The following is a 17,758-nucleotide window of genomic DNA, read 5'->3' on the forward strand; positions in this document are numbered from 1 at the left end:
CAGCAAGAATATGTCTTTATATAAGGACACATTTTTCCCTGATCCCTGTCCATTTATATAAAGGAAGCGCTTAAAATTTTTATACTCAGTTGAGCAGAGCTCACAGAGTATATTAAGTTTGATTGGATAACGGTTGGTTGTACATATATAAAGGAATCGAGATAGATATAGACTTCCATATATCAAAATAATCAGGATCGAAAAACTTTGATTGAGCCATGTCCGTCCGTCCGTCCATTAACACGATAACTTGAGTAACTTTTGAGGTATCTTAATGAAATTTGGTATGTAGATTCCTGAGCACTCATTTCAGATCGCTATTCAAAATGAACGATATCGGACTATAACCACGCCCACTTCTTCGATATTGAAAATTCCGAAAAACCGAAAAAGTGTGATAATTCATTACCAAAGACAAATAAAGCGACGAAACTTGGTAGATGAGTTGAGTTTATGACGCAGAATAGAAAATTAGTAAAGTTTTGGACAATGGGCGTGGCACCGCCCACTTTTAAAAGAAGGTAATTTAAAACTTTTGCAAGCTGTAATTTGTCAGTCGTTGAAGATATCATGATGAAATTTGGTAGGAACGTTACTCCTATTACAATATGTACGCTTAATAAAAATTAGCAAAATCGGAGAATGACCACGCCCACTTTTAAAAATAAATTTTTTTTAAACTAAAATTTTAACAAAAAAAATTTAATATCTTTACAGTATATAAGTAAATTATGTCAACATTCAACTCCAGTAATGATATGGTGCAACAAAATACAAAAATAAAAGAAAATTTCGAAATGGGCGTGGCTCCGCCCTTTTTCATTTAATTTGTCTAGGATACTTTTAACGCCATAAGTCTAAAAAAATTAACCAATCCTTTTGAAATTTGGTAGGGGCATAGATTTTATGACGTTAACTGTTTTCTGTGAAAACGGGCGAAATCGGTTGATGCCACGCCCAGTTTTTATACACAGTCGTCCGTCTGTTCTTCCGCATGGCCGTTAACACGATAACTTGAGCAAAAATCGATATATCTTTATTAAACTCATTTCACGTACTTACTTGAACTCACTTTATCTTGGTATGAAAATTGAACGAAATCCGACAATGACCACGCCCACTTTTTCGATATCGAAAATTACGAAAAATGAAAAAAATGTCATAATTATATACCAAATACGAAAAAAGGGATGAAACATGGTGAGGTAATTGGATTGGTTTATTGACGCGAAATATAACTTTAGAAAAAACTTTATAAAATTGTTGTGACACCTAACATATTAAGTAGAAGAAAATGAAAAAGTTCCGCAGGGCGAAATAAAAAACCCTTAAAATCTTGGCAGGTATTACATATATAAATAAATTAGCGGTATCCAACAGATGATGTTGTGGGTCACCCTGGTCCACATTTTGGTCGATATCTGGAAAACGCCTTCACATATACAACTACCACCACTCCCTTTTAAAACTCTGATTAATACCTTTAATTTGATACCCATATCGTACAAACACATTCTAGAGTCACCCCTGGTCCACCTTTATGGCGATATCTCGAAAAGGCGAACACCTATAGAACTAAGGCCCCCTCCCTTTTAAAATACTCATTAACACCTTTCGTTTGATACCCATATTGCACAAACGAATTCTAGAGTCACCCCTGGTCCACCTTTATGGCGGTATCTCGAAACGGCGTCCACCTATGGAACTAAGGATTACTCCCTTTTAAAATACTCATTAACACCTTTCTTTTGATACCCATATTGTACAAACAAATTCTAGGGTCACCCCTGCTCCACCTTTATGGCGATATCTCGAAAAGGCGAACACCTATAGAACTAAGGCCCCCTGCCTTTTAAAATACTCATTAACACCTTTCGTTTGATACCCATATCGTACAAACAAATTCTAGGGTCACCCCTGCTCCACCTTTATGGCGATATCCCGAAACGGCGTTCACCTATGGAACTAAGGATTACTCCCTCTTAAAATACTCATTAACACCTTTCTTTTGATACCCATATTGTACAAACAAATTCTAGGGTCACCCCTGCTCCACCTTTATGGCGATATCTCGAAAAGGCGAACACCTATAGAACTAAGGCCCCCTGCCTTTTAAAATACTCATTAACACCTTTCGTTTGATACCCATATCGTACAAACAAATTCTAGGGTCACCCCTGCTCCACCTTTATGGCGATATCCCGAAACGGCGTTCACCTATGGAACTAAGGATTACTCCCTCTTAAAATACTCATTAACACCTTTCTTTTGATACCCATATTGTACAAACAAATTCTAGGGTCACCCCTGCTCCACCTTTATGGCGATATCTCGAAAAGGCGAACACCTATAGAACTAAGGCCCCCTGCCTTTTAAAATACTCATTAACACCTTTCGTTTGATACCCATATCGTACAAACAAATTCTAGGGTCACCCCTGCTCCACCTTTATGGCGATATCCCGAAACGGCGTTCACCTATGGAACTAAGGATTACTCCCTCTTAAAATACTCATTAACACCTTTCTTTTGATACCCATATCGTACAAACAAATTCTAGGGTCGCCCCTGCTCCACCTATATGGCGATACCTCGAAACGGCGTCCACCTATGGAACTAAGGATTACTCGCTTTTAAAATACTCATTAACACCTTTCTTTTGATGCCCATATTGTACAAACAAATTCTAGGGTCACCCCTGCTCCACCTTTATGGTGATATTTCGAAACGGCGCCCACCTATAGAACTAAGGCCAACTCCCTTTTAAAATACTCATAAACACCTTTCGTTTGATGCCCATATTGTACAAACAAATTCTAGGGTCACCCCTGGTCCACCTTTATGGCGATATCTCGAAACGGCGTCCACCTATGGAACTAAGGATTACTCCCTTTTAAAATACTCATTAACACCTTTCTTTTGATACCCATATTGTACAAACAAATTCTAGGGTCACCCCTGGTCCACCTTTATGGCGATATCTCGAAACGGCGTCCACCTATGGAACTAAGGATTACTCGCTTTTAAAATACTCATTAACACCTTTCATTTGATACCCATATCGTACAAACGCATTCAAGAGTCACCCCTGGCCCACCCTTATGGCGATATCTCGAAAAGGCGACCACCTATACAACAACCACCACTCCCTTTTAAACCCTCATTAATACCATTAATTTGATACCCATATTGTACAAACACATTCTAGAGTCACCCCTGGTCCACCTTTATGGCGATATTTCGAAACGGCGTCCACCTATAGAACTAAGGCCCACTCCCTTTTAAAATACTCATTAACACCATTCGCTTGATGCCCATATTGTACAAACAAATTCTAGGGTCACCCCTGGTCCACGTTTGTGGCGATATCTCGAAGCGGCGTCCACCTATGGATCTAAGGATTACTCCCTTTTAAAATACTCATTAACACCTTTCATTTGATACCCATATCGTACAAACGCATTCAAGAGTCACCCCTGGTCCACCTTTATGGCGATATCTCGAAAAGGCGACCACCTATACAACTACCACCACTCCCTTTTAAAACCCTCATTAATACCTTTAATTTGATACCCATATCGTACAAACAAATTCTAGGGTCACACCTGGTCCACCTTTACGGCGATATCTCGAAACGGTGTCCACCTGTGGAACTAAGCATCACTCCCTTTTTAAATACTCATTAACACCTTTCTTTTGATACCCATATTGTACAAACAAATTCTAGGGTCACCCCTGATCCACCTTTATGGCTATATCCCTAAATGGCGTCCACTATAGAACTATGGCCCACTCCCTCATAAAATACTCTTTAATGCCTTTCATTTGATACACATGTCATACAAACACATTCCAGGGTTTCCCTCGGTTCATTTTCCTACATGGTTATTTTCCCTTATGTTGTCACCATAGCTCTCAACTGAGTATGTAATGTTCGGTTACACCCGAACTTAACCTTCCTTACTTGTTTTTTTTTTATACTCAGCGTGCTTTGCACACAGAGTATATTTACTTTGATTGGATAACGGTTGGTTGTACAGGTATAAAGGAATCGAGATAGATATAGACTTCCATATATCAAAATAATCAGGATCGAAAAAAAGTTGATTGAGCCATGTCCGTCCGTTAACACGATAACTTGAGTAAATATTGAGATATTTTCACCAAATTTGGTACACGAGCTAATCTGGACCCAGAATAGATTGGTATTGAAAATGAGCGAAATCGGATGATAACCACGCCCACTTTTAATATATATAACATTTTGGAAAGCACAAAAAGCCTGATTATTTAGTAAATAATACACCTAGAATATTGAAATTTGACGTGTGGACTGATATTGAGACTCTATATACAAAATTTAAGATGGGCGTAGCACCACCCACTTGTGATGAAATCAATTTTACAAATATTATTAACATCAATCAAAAATCGTTAAACTGATCGTAACAAAATTCGGCAGAGAGATTGACTTTACTATAAGGAATGCTTTGAAGAAAAATTTACGAAATCAGTTAAGGAACACGCCCACTTTTATATAAAAGATTTTTAAAAGGGTCGTGGACGAATAAAATAAACTATATCTTTGCAGAAAAGAGCTTTATATCAATGGTATTTCATTTCTCAAGTGGATTTATAACAATAAATAGGAAAAACTTTAAATTTAAAAAAATGGGGGTGGCACCGTCCCTTTTATGCCTAAGCAATTTTCTATGTTTCGGGAGCCATAACTCGAAGAAAAATTAACGGATCGTAATAAAATTGGGTACACATATTTTCCTTATAGCAGAAAATAATTCTAGTAAAAATGGACGGGATCGGTTAAAAACCACGGCAACTTAGATATAAAAAAAAATTTAAAAGGGTCGTAGACTAGAATAATAAGCTATAACTTAGCAAAAAATAGTTTTGAATCAATGATATTTCACTTATCAAGTTTTATTTAAAGAGGAAATGAGGATACATTTTTTTTAAACGGGCGGTGCCACGTGTTATGTAGAAAAGTAATTTATCTGAAATGAAATGTGCAATGAAGCTCACGCTGAGTATATAATGTTCGGTTACACTGAACTTAGACACCTTTACTTGTTATTTATATCTTTCATTTATCATCGATTTTTTTGGTACCTCATTTCATTGTGTTTGAATATTTCATTGTTCTCTTTTGGCATTGTTATTATAGTCCTTTTCGTTATATTTAAATTTATTACGATCGTCCGTTGGGCTGCTCTACTTATTGTACTTTACTTCATACCCAAAATGTTTTAGCTTGAAAATTAAGTGCAGCTCCAGCTGCGAGTGGTAATCATCATCTTGAACTTACTTCTGCGCTTTTGGGCGGTACAGAAATGTCAATCACGTCGACAGCCACGCGTTTGCTGCCGGAATACTGTCAAAGGTATCTCATCACAGTGTTTGCAGAAAAAAATTTCTTTGGGGCTAGACTCTAGAAAAAAAAGGGCTAGAAAGAGGTAAATTTCTTCAATAAAATCCAAACCCCGTGGCAAAAAGAGCTAAACGTAAATGTATACTTTTTATATAAGTTTTCACATTATTTCAAATCAAACTTAAACAAAGTTATAAAAAAGGTACAGTAATCTAACAAAAAAAAAAAAAATAATAAGGTACAAGAGAGGTACATAAATAATGCTGTTTTCATAGTTAATATTATATTTTTTAATAACAAAAATACTTTTTTTTACCTTTTGTTTTGCCATTGGCGGTAAGGTATCGTTAAAAAGTAAGAAGTATTTTTCACACTACTACAATAAGGGCACGGCTATAGGTTCGCCAAAAATACGACTTGCCAAAATGTTGGCCGATGTAAATTAATTAAAATTTTTTCCAATTTTTAACGTCCTAGGGGTGTACGAATCACCTTTAAAATACACGTGTGCGATATTCAAGTTTATATTGGGACGAGATATATTTGAAGGGCCTTAGACTTCAAAATCTATGATTTCGTCCTCAGAAGATGAATTATTATTTTTGCTACACTAATATATATTTTTTGTGTTCATTAATTTTAAGAGATCGTTGTTTATTTCAAAGTCATGACAGTATTTATTCGGCCGTTTAAGACCACTTCTTATTGTCAGGGGCGAATTCAACATAACTAAGCTCCACCGTGGTGTGATGGTAGCGTGCTCCGCCTATCACACCGTATGCCCTGGGTTCAACTCCCGGGCAAAGCAACATCAAAATTATAGAAATAAGATTTTTCAATTAGAGAAAATTTTTCTAAGCGGGGTCGCCCTCGGCAGTGTCTGGCAAGCGCTCCGATTGTATTTCTGCATGAAAAGCTCTCAGTGAAAACTCATCTGCCTTGCAATTGCCGTTCGGAGTCGGCATAAAACATGTAGGTCCCGTCCGGCCAATTTGTAGGGAAAAATCAAGAGGAGCACGACGCAAATTGGAAGAGAAGCTCGGCCTTAGATCTCTTCGGAGGTTATCGCGCCTTACATTTTATTTTTTTAAACTCATTTTGTTTCTGTGTTTGCTTTTAATACAACTAATTTTTGAAAACGTTCTTGCAACTTCAGCATTACTTAGTGGCAGCAGAAAATCGACAAACTTTTTGAATTATTTTTAATAATCGGGGATTGCCCATATTGCTTTTTTTAAATGTATGAAAACATTTATTTGAAGCAATTTTTTAATTTTATAATTTATTTTAATAATTTGGAAAAATTTAAACAACGTGACATCAGGACGGACAAGGCGACAGCTGTTTCGATTATACCTTGTAAATCTCTTCAAAGAGCCTGTCCGTCCTGATGTCACGTTGTTTAAACTTTTTGAATTATGTTTAACATCAAACCAAAAACTGAAGTCACATTTTTCCAATTTTGGAGATAGATATTTTTCCACCGTATTTGACATATTTATTTATTTTATTTATTTATTTATTAAGTGTTTGTACCAGGAAGACTTACGTCTTTTAGGCAGTACATCAATCCGATTAAGTAATTATACATACCTAAATGTTACAAAAAGAAATTTACTTGTTCATCTAAAGATATAACAAAGCATTTATAAAAACAGAAAAGTTAAATACATACAAATTTTCAATAGTATATATTATCAAACATTCACTTAAAACATTAAAGATTTAGAGTAACTTAAGAGTTAAGAAAAGAAAATGCTGCTAGTTTGAAACATCCTGCTTTTTTAATAGTTTTTGTTTTGGAGGGAAGTGAGTTCCATAGACAGATTGTACTGACAAAGAACAGTTTTGAGGATGTTGTGTATTTAAACTTAGGGACCAATAGATTTAGGGTCCGAGTGGACTGACACAAATTTAGTTTTTCAAATAAGTAAGAGGGATTTTTGGAATGAAGTAGCTTATGCAAGAAGCATAGATTTCTAAGTTTTAAGAAGTTATTAACATTACTTCCGAGAATTTGTACGGCATATGAAGAGATATGATCAAATTTCTTTTTAGAAAAAACGAAACGGGCAGCATTGTTTAAAGCAAGCTGCAATTTATTATTTGAAGACGAATCAAGATTACCGTATATAAGTTCCCCATAAGAAATTTGAGGAATTATAAGAGATTTGACCAGCTTCATTTTTGTTTCACATGGTAGTAAATAGGCAGTTCTGTACAAATTTCGAAGGGTATTATATATTTTACCGACCATAAGGTTAACATGGTCCACACAAGTTAATTTAGAGTTAATTCTGAAGCCTAAATTGGTGACCACGTCATGGAATAATATTTTGTCTTCATTAAGTATAACTTCAGGAAGGTTGTTCAAGTCACATGTTGCGCTTGATATTGCTAACGCCTTAGATTTCGTTGCATTCATATATAACTTATTTCTGTGAGCCCAATTTCCTATGCGTGATAAGTCTTCATTCAGCCTGACGAACAAGTCTTCGGTAAGCCCAATAGGGCGTGACAAGTATATTTGTGTGTCGTCCGCGTAGAGATGTATTTTGGCATTTTGGCAACAAGGAACTATGTCGTTAATAAAAAGTGTAAACAATATTGGACCCAAAATAGATCCTTGTGGGACACCAGACATATCGTTATTTTATCAGTGCTATACTTGTCTTTTTTTTTTTAATTTGTGAAATATGAAAATCTTTAAGGTTTTAAATTCTCAATGTGTTTTCAACTGAAAATAAATCTATTTTGCTAAGCGTTTCTATATTGTACGGCAAGGGTTGCCTTAATTACTCTATTAATTTAATTATGAAGTCGCGACATATATTACGTATCTTTCTTTCAATGAATTCGTCTATAAATTTATCCTATTTTTTAATTCGTATTGCCGAAATAGATTTGGAGCCAAAAAGGGCCAAACATTTTAAACTGGGCCAAAAAAGAGCTAGGGGCTAAAACGGAATTTTTAGAGCTAAACGCAAAAAAAAAGGGCTAGATCTGGCTCCAAAAGCACCAAAATGGCAACACTGCTCATAAAAGCCAGCCATAGTTGCCAGATAGTGTTTTAACCATATTTTTTCTATAGCAACATAACTTAATAAAGGCGATTGACCATTATGTTGACCCAAGCTGTCTTTTGGTATATTCGGGGACATTCTTACGGTACCTGACGCCACTTGCCTTCTTTCTTTTCTTCTTGTATCGATTAAGACACTCCCCGAAGGTTTTGTGGAGAAGAAGAAGATAATCCTTTACCGGCATTTATCTGGTCCGTTTAGAAAACTAGCATCATTACTACCCCCACTAACTTGAGAATGCTTTGTGATGACCACGTCGACCCTTCTAGGTGTGTATGTTTTACTCGCCTCTTACGCCGGCATGCCCCCGGGGGAGTACTCTAAGCTCCTTGGCTCACCTGTCACAGTCAACAGTGACGTATATTCCAAGGCGCCAATGATCTGATTCTTTCTTTGATAAATTCATGTAATTCGTGTATTTTTGGTCCCTGCATGGCCCCAGCAATAGTGCAGTTTATAAAGATGGTACCATCGCGGCTTAGATCCGCTACTAAAATTATCTTCTCCTATATATGAATCTAAGACTTTCCTACGTTCTCTCAAGTGATCGTTCTTTCCAACAATTGTGGCACGGTAGGGGAAATTGGCCTCTCAATTTATACTTGAAGAAAGTCTTCACCACCCATTTTATCTTGGTATCAGGCACCAATCCTGGAACTACCCGCTTAGGGGTCAGATTGCAGGTGCTGTTAACCGGCCATTCCGCATCATTATCCGATGAAAAATGTATTTCGGTAAGAGTCTCAAAGGAGTCTTCGCTAATACGTGACCATTGCCATTCTTCTTTTTTATCAGTCCCTGAACTATTTCGCCCTTATATAGATCATTCTTTAATCTTGCTTTCGCTAGATCATGTGATGTCTGCTGAGAAGTATTTGCAATTTCCTCTTTGTAGCTTAGCAGATCCTTATATTTTTCCCAGCACTCTTCCCGGTTATCGCAGTTTGCCAACTTAAAAATATCCCTCATATGCTTTCGAATAACTCAAGCTATTTGCTTTCGTAAGAACTTAACTTCTGGTTACGATGTTACTGAACTCCTCCAATTATTCTACAGTGATAACCTCCTGAGGTTGTCCAAGAATTTTTGAAATTTTAAAGGTGTGGGTGATTGGTTCTAAATTCGCTTAGCTTTCATGTTGTATAGATTCGCCATTCCACGTGATAAATTCCCTACTAGTGAGCTAATTGCGGGCTAACCATAGTTTTATCCCCACACCCAGATGAAAAAAATGTTACATGTCCTGAAAATATCAGAAAACGGAAAATCTGTGTTCTCTATCACTAAATATTTATTTTCTAATTCTTGCCTTGAAGGCTACATTTGGGCGGTAGGTACAAATATTCGCTATTTTGAAAATGCTGCAATAAGTTGATGTTTCAAACGCGTACGCATTTGGTCGAAGTCGGAAATTTTCGCTAGATTTATATCCTCCGCAATGTCCAAACGATGATCGTATAACTCTTCGCCGAATATATCGTTCCAATCTAAAATTAAGCAAAACAAAATCAATGACTGCGGTAGAAAGAAATACAAACCCCACCCCACAACTCACCTCTACTAAAATTTTTAGCATGAAAACGCACCCAAAGTGTATATCGAAATGTTGTCGTTCTCAACGAGTAACCCATCACTTTGATATTTAAAAGCTTCGGTTTATCACTATTCGGATGCTTTGTTGGCTCTAGACCAGGACGTGGATACTGACTGAGCGCCAAATATTCATCGCCCAAACCATAACCCTGCAGCAGAGGATATAAACTTTTACCCTCAGCACAAGCTAATTGCTCAGCATTATGCATAGCGGAAGTATTGCAACTAGGCAAAGGCGTTAAATGAGCCAAATCTACTAGCGTCGGAAATATATCCACCAATTCAGTAATCGCATGCATACGCTGAGGGGCAACGAGTGGAAACTCTGGACTTCTTATAATTAGTGGCACTCGCAACGCCACTTCAAAATTGCTATATTTAGCCCATTCAGCATGTTCGCCCAACGACCAGCCATGATCACTTGTAAGCATTACGATAGTATTGCTTCTGTTTACATGTTCCATGAATTTTCCGAAGAGATCGTCAACATAAGCCACAGACGCGTAATACGCTTGGCGGATTTGTGAACGCTGCACTGGTGAAATCGGTCCATAGGGAAATGAAATATTTTGATATTTGAAATCATCACGTGAGCGCACATCTATATATGGATTCCAAGCGACATTTGGCATATCCTCAGGCTTCCGTGAATCGGTGGTATAGTTATTAAAATCTTCAAGCCGAAATTGTTCAATAAATTGTTGTGGAAAACGGAAGTTAATGTGTGGCTTATGCAAACCAAGTGCTAGAAAAAATGGTCTACGTCGGTTGTAAGTGCTGATGAAGCGTATAGCCTCCATTGTGGATTCGATATCTGGTAATGTTCTTAACGGTTGTGTTTGTAGATTGACGGGGCAGATGAGATTTTTACGCAGCATGCCACTAGTATCTGGACAAACCGGTGAGTTCATATACTTCTCGCTCTGGGGCCGAAACGTTGGCGTTGACCAACTGTAAGGATAATCATCGGTATTGTTTGATGAGAGCCCTGGATGAAATACTTTTCCGATGCCGTAAGTGTAATATTTGTGAGATTTAAAATATTGCGGTAATGTGGTAAAGTTGCCAACAAAGTCTCGCCAATAACTGTAAAAGTCATAAAGATGTAGCGTATCCGGACGACGTCCTGTGAGCATAGAGTTACGGCTGGGCGCGCAGAGAGATTGCTGAAAAAATGGAAGAAATGGAGGAAATTTAATAAATTTTAAAATAAGTAATTTTTTATTTAATACACAATATTTAAACTTGTTTTCGTTAGGATTCGGAAGGACCTCTCCGGGCCATTCGAAATCAAACCAGACAAGGCGATTTCTTATCGTGCGATTTACTTTAATTGATGCTGAAAAGGATAGCAGCAAATCTGTACAGCAGTGATGTCCCCCTTTACCTTCAAGAGGAGGTCAACTAGCCAAGCAGCTGTACCTCTCTCTGCATCCCAGGTACACACATGCACCCAAATTATAGTCTTTAATCCATAGCAGTGATCGTCTTCAGAAAAAGAGATCTCAACCGAGGCATGCTCTACTATTATATTAGGTGTAACTTTTTTATGACGGGTACCAAATAAAAGGCACCACCTGGACGCGAAAGTTTAGTCGGCTCTTACGACAGGCATATCGTACCACGGGTTTTATTTTGAGCCACCTTAAGCGCTGGGTTAATTTATTATTCTCAATCCCATCGAAGCACTCCCACCTGCTGTAAGGAATGGTAGCTTTTTATGTATGTTTAATTTTGAGTCCCACGAATTCCATCGCTGCTCCAGGAAAATCTTTTCAGCTGCTCTATAAAACGATTTTTCCAAATTTATTATGCAGTCACTAGTCTAAAGTCCATCGTCAAGTATCTCTCATAATTCCAATGAAATGTGGTAGATATATACTCGCTTTCCTTTCATAGCAGGAGTAGAACACTTAAGCTGTCGAACGGGCTTAAAATATACCTACGGAATGGCGTGTCTGTCGTAAGAGGCAACTAAAACTAACAGACCCAATAATTGGAGGGACCAAAAAAGTTTTTCCCGTTGCTGTCCAGCTATTACCAGAAGTTGCTAGTTCAGGATAGTACCGATTCAGATCCAGCAAAGAACTAAATATATTACCTCGACCTCAGGTAAGTAAAGGATAGTAAGGCGCTATGGTCGGATATGATCACGATAGGTATTCTGACTAGACACTATATTTCGCCGTCACAGGTCTGTGCTTATGTCCTGCGCTTTCCAGGGTTAGACTCCAGCTTATAGGAGTGATATGGTTTTTCTGTGTGACCGTTAAGGAAATGGTAGTACTGTGGACTCATTCCGTCTATATGAAGTCCTCACGAACCGAATAAGCTCAATATAACGTAACCCAAGGCGCTATTCACCGACACGCACCTATTCGCTACTTGGCAGAAGGGAATACTACTAAGCAGCTACAATGACGGCATTGCGCTACCGGCTCTCATACAAACTAAATCTGGAATGTCACGAACATGCAACAGCAGCTGCCACTTAAGTAAGCAGCTGGAACGAAATCCGCATGTCAGTTGTCGACAGCACTTCGCGGAAGGTACGAGTACATACGTTGATGGGCTGAACAAACTAAAACCAACTTCACTGTGATCCCACCTTATGGAAACCGCTGGCTTTCAAAGACTTTCGATGGACGATCTTGATAACAATTTTTGATTTGGCGTGCACTAAGCAGAGCAAAGAACTTGTACAAAACCACATTATACATATCCACATATACGTACCAGTCCAAATATAGTTCACTAAAGAGCTGAGGTCCTTAGAAAACAGAAAATCGCGCTTCTTCAAGTTATTCAAAAGGTCGGGCTCTCACTACGATTACTTGCAGTACTCTATTTTGCGTCATAAATATTTTGAATTAAACAAAAAGTGCTATAATACATACATCTGCAAGATGAAAAGGAAAATAACTTGCAATCCGAAAGCCTTCTATGGTTTCGTGCACTCTAAACGAAGGGTTAAAGGGTTTCCGTCTGCTTTAAAATACCAGGAAGATTTATCTAGCGACGACCAAGATATTACTAATTTCTTTGCACAATTTTTCAAGTCCAACTATTCCGCTGAACTTAACACTTTTTCAAATGAATATCCATTTCAACTTAACACAGTTAATATTCCATCAATATCTCCTCATGAGGTTTTTTCATATTTAACGTCTTTGAAGGAATCTTACAAGTCCTGATTTAATTCCGACTTGCTTTCTTAAAAAATGCGCTGAATACATTTATCAGCCCCTAACTGAATTATTCAACCTGTCCCTAAAACGTGGAATTTTTCCTTCTGCTTGGAAGGAATCTTTTCTCATGCCCCTCCACAAAAGTGGCAGTAGATCGTGTGTAGAAAACTATCGAGGAATTGCAAGGTTGTCGGCCATCCCAAAGTTGTTTGAAGCTGTAGTTACCAACCAGCTAACTTTTTCCATTTCTAATTTGATTGTAGAACAGCAACATGGATTCTGTAAAGGCAAATCTACCATTACTAATCTACTTGAATTCACAACTCATGTTTTTAATGGATTTAGAGAAAATCTTCTCACCGATGTTATTTATAACGATTTTAGTAAAGTATTTGACAAAGTATCCCTCTCCTTACTTATCTACAAGCTTAATCGGCTTGGTTTCCAACCTGGTCTCACCCAGTGGATCTCGTCGTATCTCTGCAGTCGAACGCAAAAAGTTATTTTGAAAAATACTCTTTCTAATGTCATTGATATTCCCTCTGGCGTCCCACCGGGCAGTCATCTAGGTCCAATTCTGTTCTTGCTATTTATTAATGATATTTGTACCACAACAAAATATTCCAAAATCCTAATGTATGCCGATGATGTAAACTTTTTAGGTCTTATGAGTCTATTGAAGAACGTCCCTTGCTTCAAGCGGATTTAATCTGCATAGTTACTTGGTGCAACGTCAATTCAATGCCGCTTAACCTCAATAAATGCAAATTCATGTCCCTCTCTCGAAGATCTTTGGCAGCAGCCTATTATGTAATTAATAATTTTTGTCTTCTATCATTAAACTATTTTGTGGACTTGGGAGTCACGATAGATACTAAACTTAGTTTCAACCTTCATATTAATGGTACTGTCAATAAGGCTAGAGGTGTTCTTTCATTCGTGAAACGGTGGTCCAAAGAATTTAGTGACCCTTATGTAACTAAAGCATTTTTCACCACTTTAGTTAGACCTATATTAGAATACAGATCAATAGTCTGGAATCCTAAATATCTAGTTCATGCAGATAGACTCGAATCAGTACAAAAGCAATTTCTACTTTTCTTTTTAAGACATTTTCAGTGGTAATCTGCGTATAATCTTCCCCCTTATACTAGTCGGTTGAAGCTTATCAATCTTCCAACTCTTGCAAGTCGTAGGGAAATGCTAGGCGTAATATTTAGGGCTAAACTACTGAATGGACTGATTTCTAGCCCAATTCTCTTAAACGAAGTAGACTTTAACGTCCCATCACGAGAGTCAAAACATTACAAACTTCTTCTTTTGAGGCAATGTAGAACTAATTTCGAATTAAATGAACCTTTTCGGTGTTTGTGTCATGATTTCAACACTCATTCTAGTTCATTTGATATAACGGATTCACTTTTTACCATAAAGAAAACTGTCCTATCCTATCTTAACTCGTAACAAAAATAAATTTAAAAAAATAAAAATTTTACGTACTAATAAGTTCACTTACTTTACAATGTAGTATATGCTTAATTTCTAACTGTTATTTATAATACTCAGCTGATGATTTTTATTCTGTAGCTGAGCAGTTTTAGATCTCAACGCTTAACAAACCTCCGCCTATCAACAACTCGGCAAAAGCAAAAAGAAATCCGCGCGTCATGCGGATGCGCCCCTCGCGTCGGTTGGGCGTGCTTTGGAGGGTATTAATCCGCTGGGTATTATTATTATTATTATTAAAATTGGTACAGACCTGACTATAAGCGTTTGTAAAATAGTAACTCTCCTTAATGAATGCATCCAAATGTGGTGTCTGTGCCAAAGAATCTCCATAGCCACCCAACACTGGTCGCAAATCATCGAATATTATCAGTACCACATTTCGTCGAGAAGCCGAATTAACAGTAAATAAAAATAAACTATTCATCAATACCCGTAGTATGAAAGTAGTAGACATCTCGAATTTTCAAAATAGAGTTCTGGAAACACACAATTCCTTCTTCTTTCACTCTTAGATTATCTGCAAAATAAATAAGAAATTCGCGCGAAGTTGTTGATTCGCAGTCCGACTTCCAACAGAAATTGAATTTACAATCAATTAGAATGAAGACATGCCCCTAAGTATGGAGGCGAGTTTGATTTTCGTGTGTGGAAAGTATATATGTATGTATGTAAATAAGCACAATATAAATACTTCGGCTGGACTTGAGTTGGATATCTAGGGAATACAATAGCACTTGAACATGCACACATATGTACAAACCTATTATTTATATATTTTTACTCATTTGCATATAATTGGAGCTCTTGTCAATTGTTCCTTAATTTAACCGGAAGTACCTACATATTCATATGTAATGTGTGCAGCCGTGCGTATGTTTGACATTTCTTTGTTATACTTGGGTTTATTAATTTTTGCTTTTATTTTAATTAAAGCACCATCGCAACATAATTTACTTTCTAAATACAATTTACTTGACTTCTGTATTAAATACTTATTTTTTTTGTTCATTTTTAATGCACGTAAATGCGAGTTTTCACATATAACATCAAAGTTGCTACTTCCGTTATCTAGCTGAGCAGCACTGCCAGGCAAACTTGGGGGACTTTTTCTTCAGTTCCGGGATTTATTTGTTTGTACACAACAGGCGCTTTCAATGGACACAACTGTTGATCAGTCGTTGAGTATTTTTACTCCACTCAACGGTTTGGGTTTTCATTTATATATTTTTCTGCTTAATGGAATTTGTAATAACAGCCAATTGATTTACCTTGAATTTTTCGAAATAGTTAAGTCATTCAAAACAAGGATGATATTTATAAATTTTGATGTCGGAACAATCAGTCTTAAAAAAAAGTAAACAGAAAAATGCTGGTATAACAGCTAAACTTCAATTTGTATTTGGAAATTTGAGAGAAAGTGTCATATTGTCTATTTTTTCATTATTAATTATTATTTCGAGCAGTATACTTTTGATGTCTAGGACGAAGAAGCTCTATCATCCAATTTTAATCTTCCTCGTATCGCTTTTTTAATGTTCAACCTGTCTTTCCAAGCTGCCATTTCATGTCACAGAATGCCAACATGGGGCATTGAAACGATCTGCATCAGTTCTATGAAAGCTGGCTGCAGTCAACTTATGTGTACACATAATGGGCTTTTATAATTTACAACTTTTTTTCTCAAATCCTGCCTACAGTTTTAGTTTAAAATTCAAAACAAATTATCAAATTACTTACTTACTTACTTAATTGGCGCTTAACCGTCTAAACGGTTATGGCCGTCCAACAAGGCGCGCCAGTCGCTCCTTCGCTCCGCCAACCGGCGCCAATTGGTCACACCAAGGGAGTTTAAATCGTTTTCCACCTGGTCCTTCCAACGGAGTGGGGGCCACCCTCTACCTCTGCTTCCGTAGGCGGGTTCCGATAGAAACACTTTCTTGGCCGGAGCATCATCTTTCATTCGCATAACATGGCCTAGCCAGCGCAGCCGCTGCGTTTTAATTCGCTGGACTATGTTGATGTCTGCGTATAGCTCGTACAGCTCATCGTTAAATCTTCTTCGGTACTCGCCGTCGCCAACGCGTAGAGGTCCATAAATGTTTCGAAGAACTTTTCTCTCGAACACTCCCAAAGCCGCTTCATCTGCTGATGTCATGGTCCATGCTTCTGCCCCATATAGCAGGACGGGTACGATAAGTGACTTGTAGAGTATGATTTTCGTTCGCCGAGAGAGGACTTTACTTTTCAATTGCCTACCTAGTCCAAAGTAGCGTTTATTGGCAAATTTGATTGTTCGCTGGATTTCAGTGCTGATGTTGTTGCTAGTGTTGATGCTGGTTCCCAAATAAACGAAGTCTTTTACTATTTCGAAATTATGGCTGCCAACAGTAGTGTAGTTTCCAAGGCGCGTATGCGCTGATTCTTTGCTTGATGACAGCAGGTACTTCGTTTTGTCCCCATTCACCATCAAACCCATCTTTACCGCTTCTTTTTCCAGTTTGGAGTAAGCAGAACTAATTATCAAATTAATAACCAGTATTTTCAGTTCTTTGAACTATGCCACAAACGTTACATATTATATATATAAAATTACAGAAGATTTCTGCTTAAGGAAAAACTAGAATACTATTAATAAAAAAGATAAGGTCGGCTGTTAAAACACGTCCAAAAATGTCGGGAGATTATCTAAAGACGTGTTTTGAACCCAATAACAATCGTCTGAAGGCTGTTATTAAAAGCTTTATTTCTGTCAGAAGCTAAGTGTAAAAAACAATTTTAAAAAAATTGTGTTTATCCAAATACTTTTTGGTGGAGTAGTTATCTTCTGATAGGGTAGTGTAGCTCATAGATGTAAATTTTAATTTTGCAGAAAAATTTAGAATTTTCATATATTTTTACCTGGCAAATGGGTCGTTTTTCCCGCATGGCTTTAAAAGAATATAAAGTAATTATTTTATCACATTTTTAATTTGTTGTCAGACTTAAAGTAAATATGTATGG

General features: G+C 37.2%; 1 protein-coding gene across 2 annotated transcripts; it reads right to left on the reverse strand.

Annotated features, from left to right (window-relative positions):
* Positions 1–9,759: 9,759 nt before the first annotated feature.
* Positions 9,760–15,813, reverse strand: Ids (iduronate 2-sulfatase). Of its 2 annotated transcripts, none has more exons than XM_067786346.1 (4): positions 15,600–15,813; positions 15,009–15,275; positions 10,024–11,227; positions 9,760–9,955 (listed from the first exon to the last, which is right to left on the reverse strand). In XM_067786346.1, exons 2-4 carry the CDS (start codon positions 15,210–15,212, stop codon positions 9,816–9,818), a joined length of 1,548 nt encoding a protein of 515 aa, XP_067642447.1. In that variant the 5' UTR covers positions 15,213–15,275; positions 15,600–15,813; the 3' UTR covers positions 9,760–9,815. The 2 variants fall into 2 exon arrangements, with proteins under 2 accessions (XP_067642447.1, XP_067642446.1); XM_067786345.1 differs by having other exon boundaries at positions 15,519–15,813.
* Between the last annotated feature and the right edge of the window lie 1,945 nt (positions 15,814–17,758).

This window comes from Eurosta solidaginis, chromosome 5, assembly GCF_040869045.1.
Source record: "Eurosta solidaginis isolate ZX-2024a chromosome 5, ASM4086904v1, whole genome shotgun sequence".
In the NCBI taxonomy this organism is placed as follows: Eukaryota; Metazoa; Arthropoda; class Insecta; order Diptera; family Tephritidae; genus Eurosta; species Eurosta solidaginis.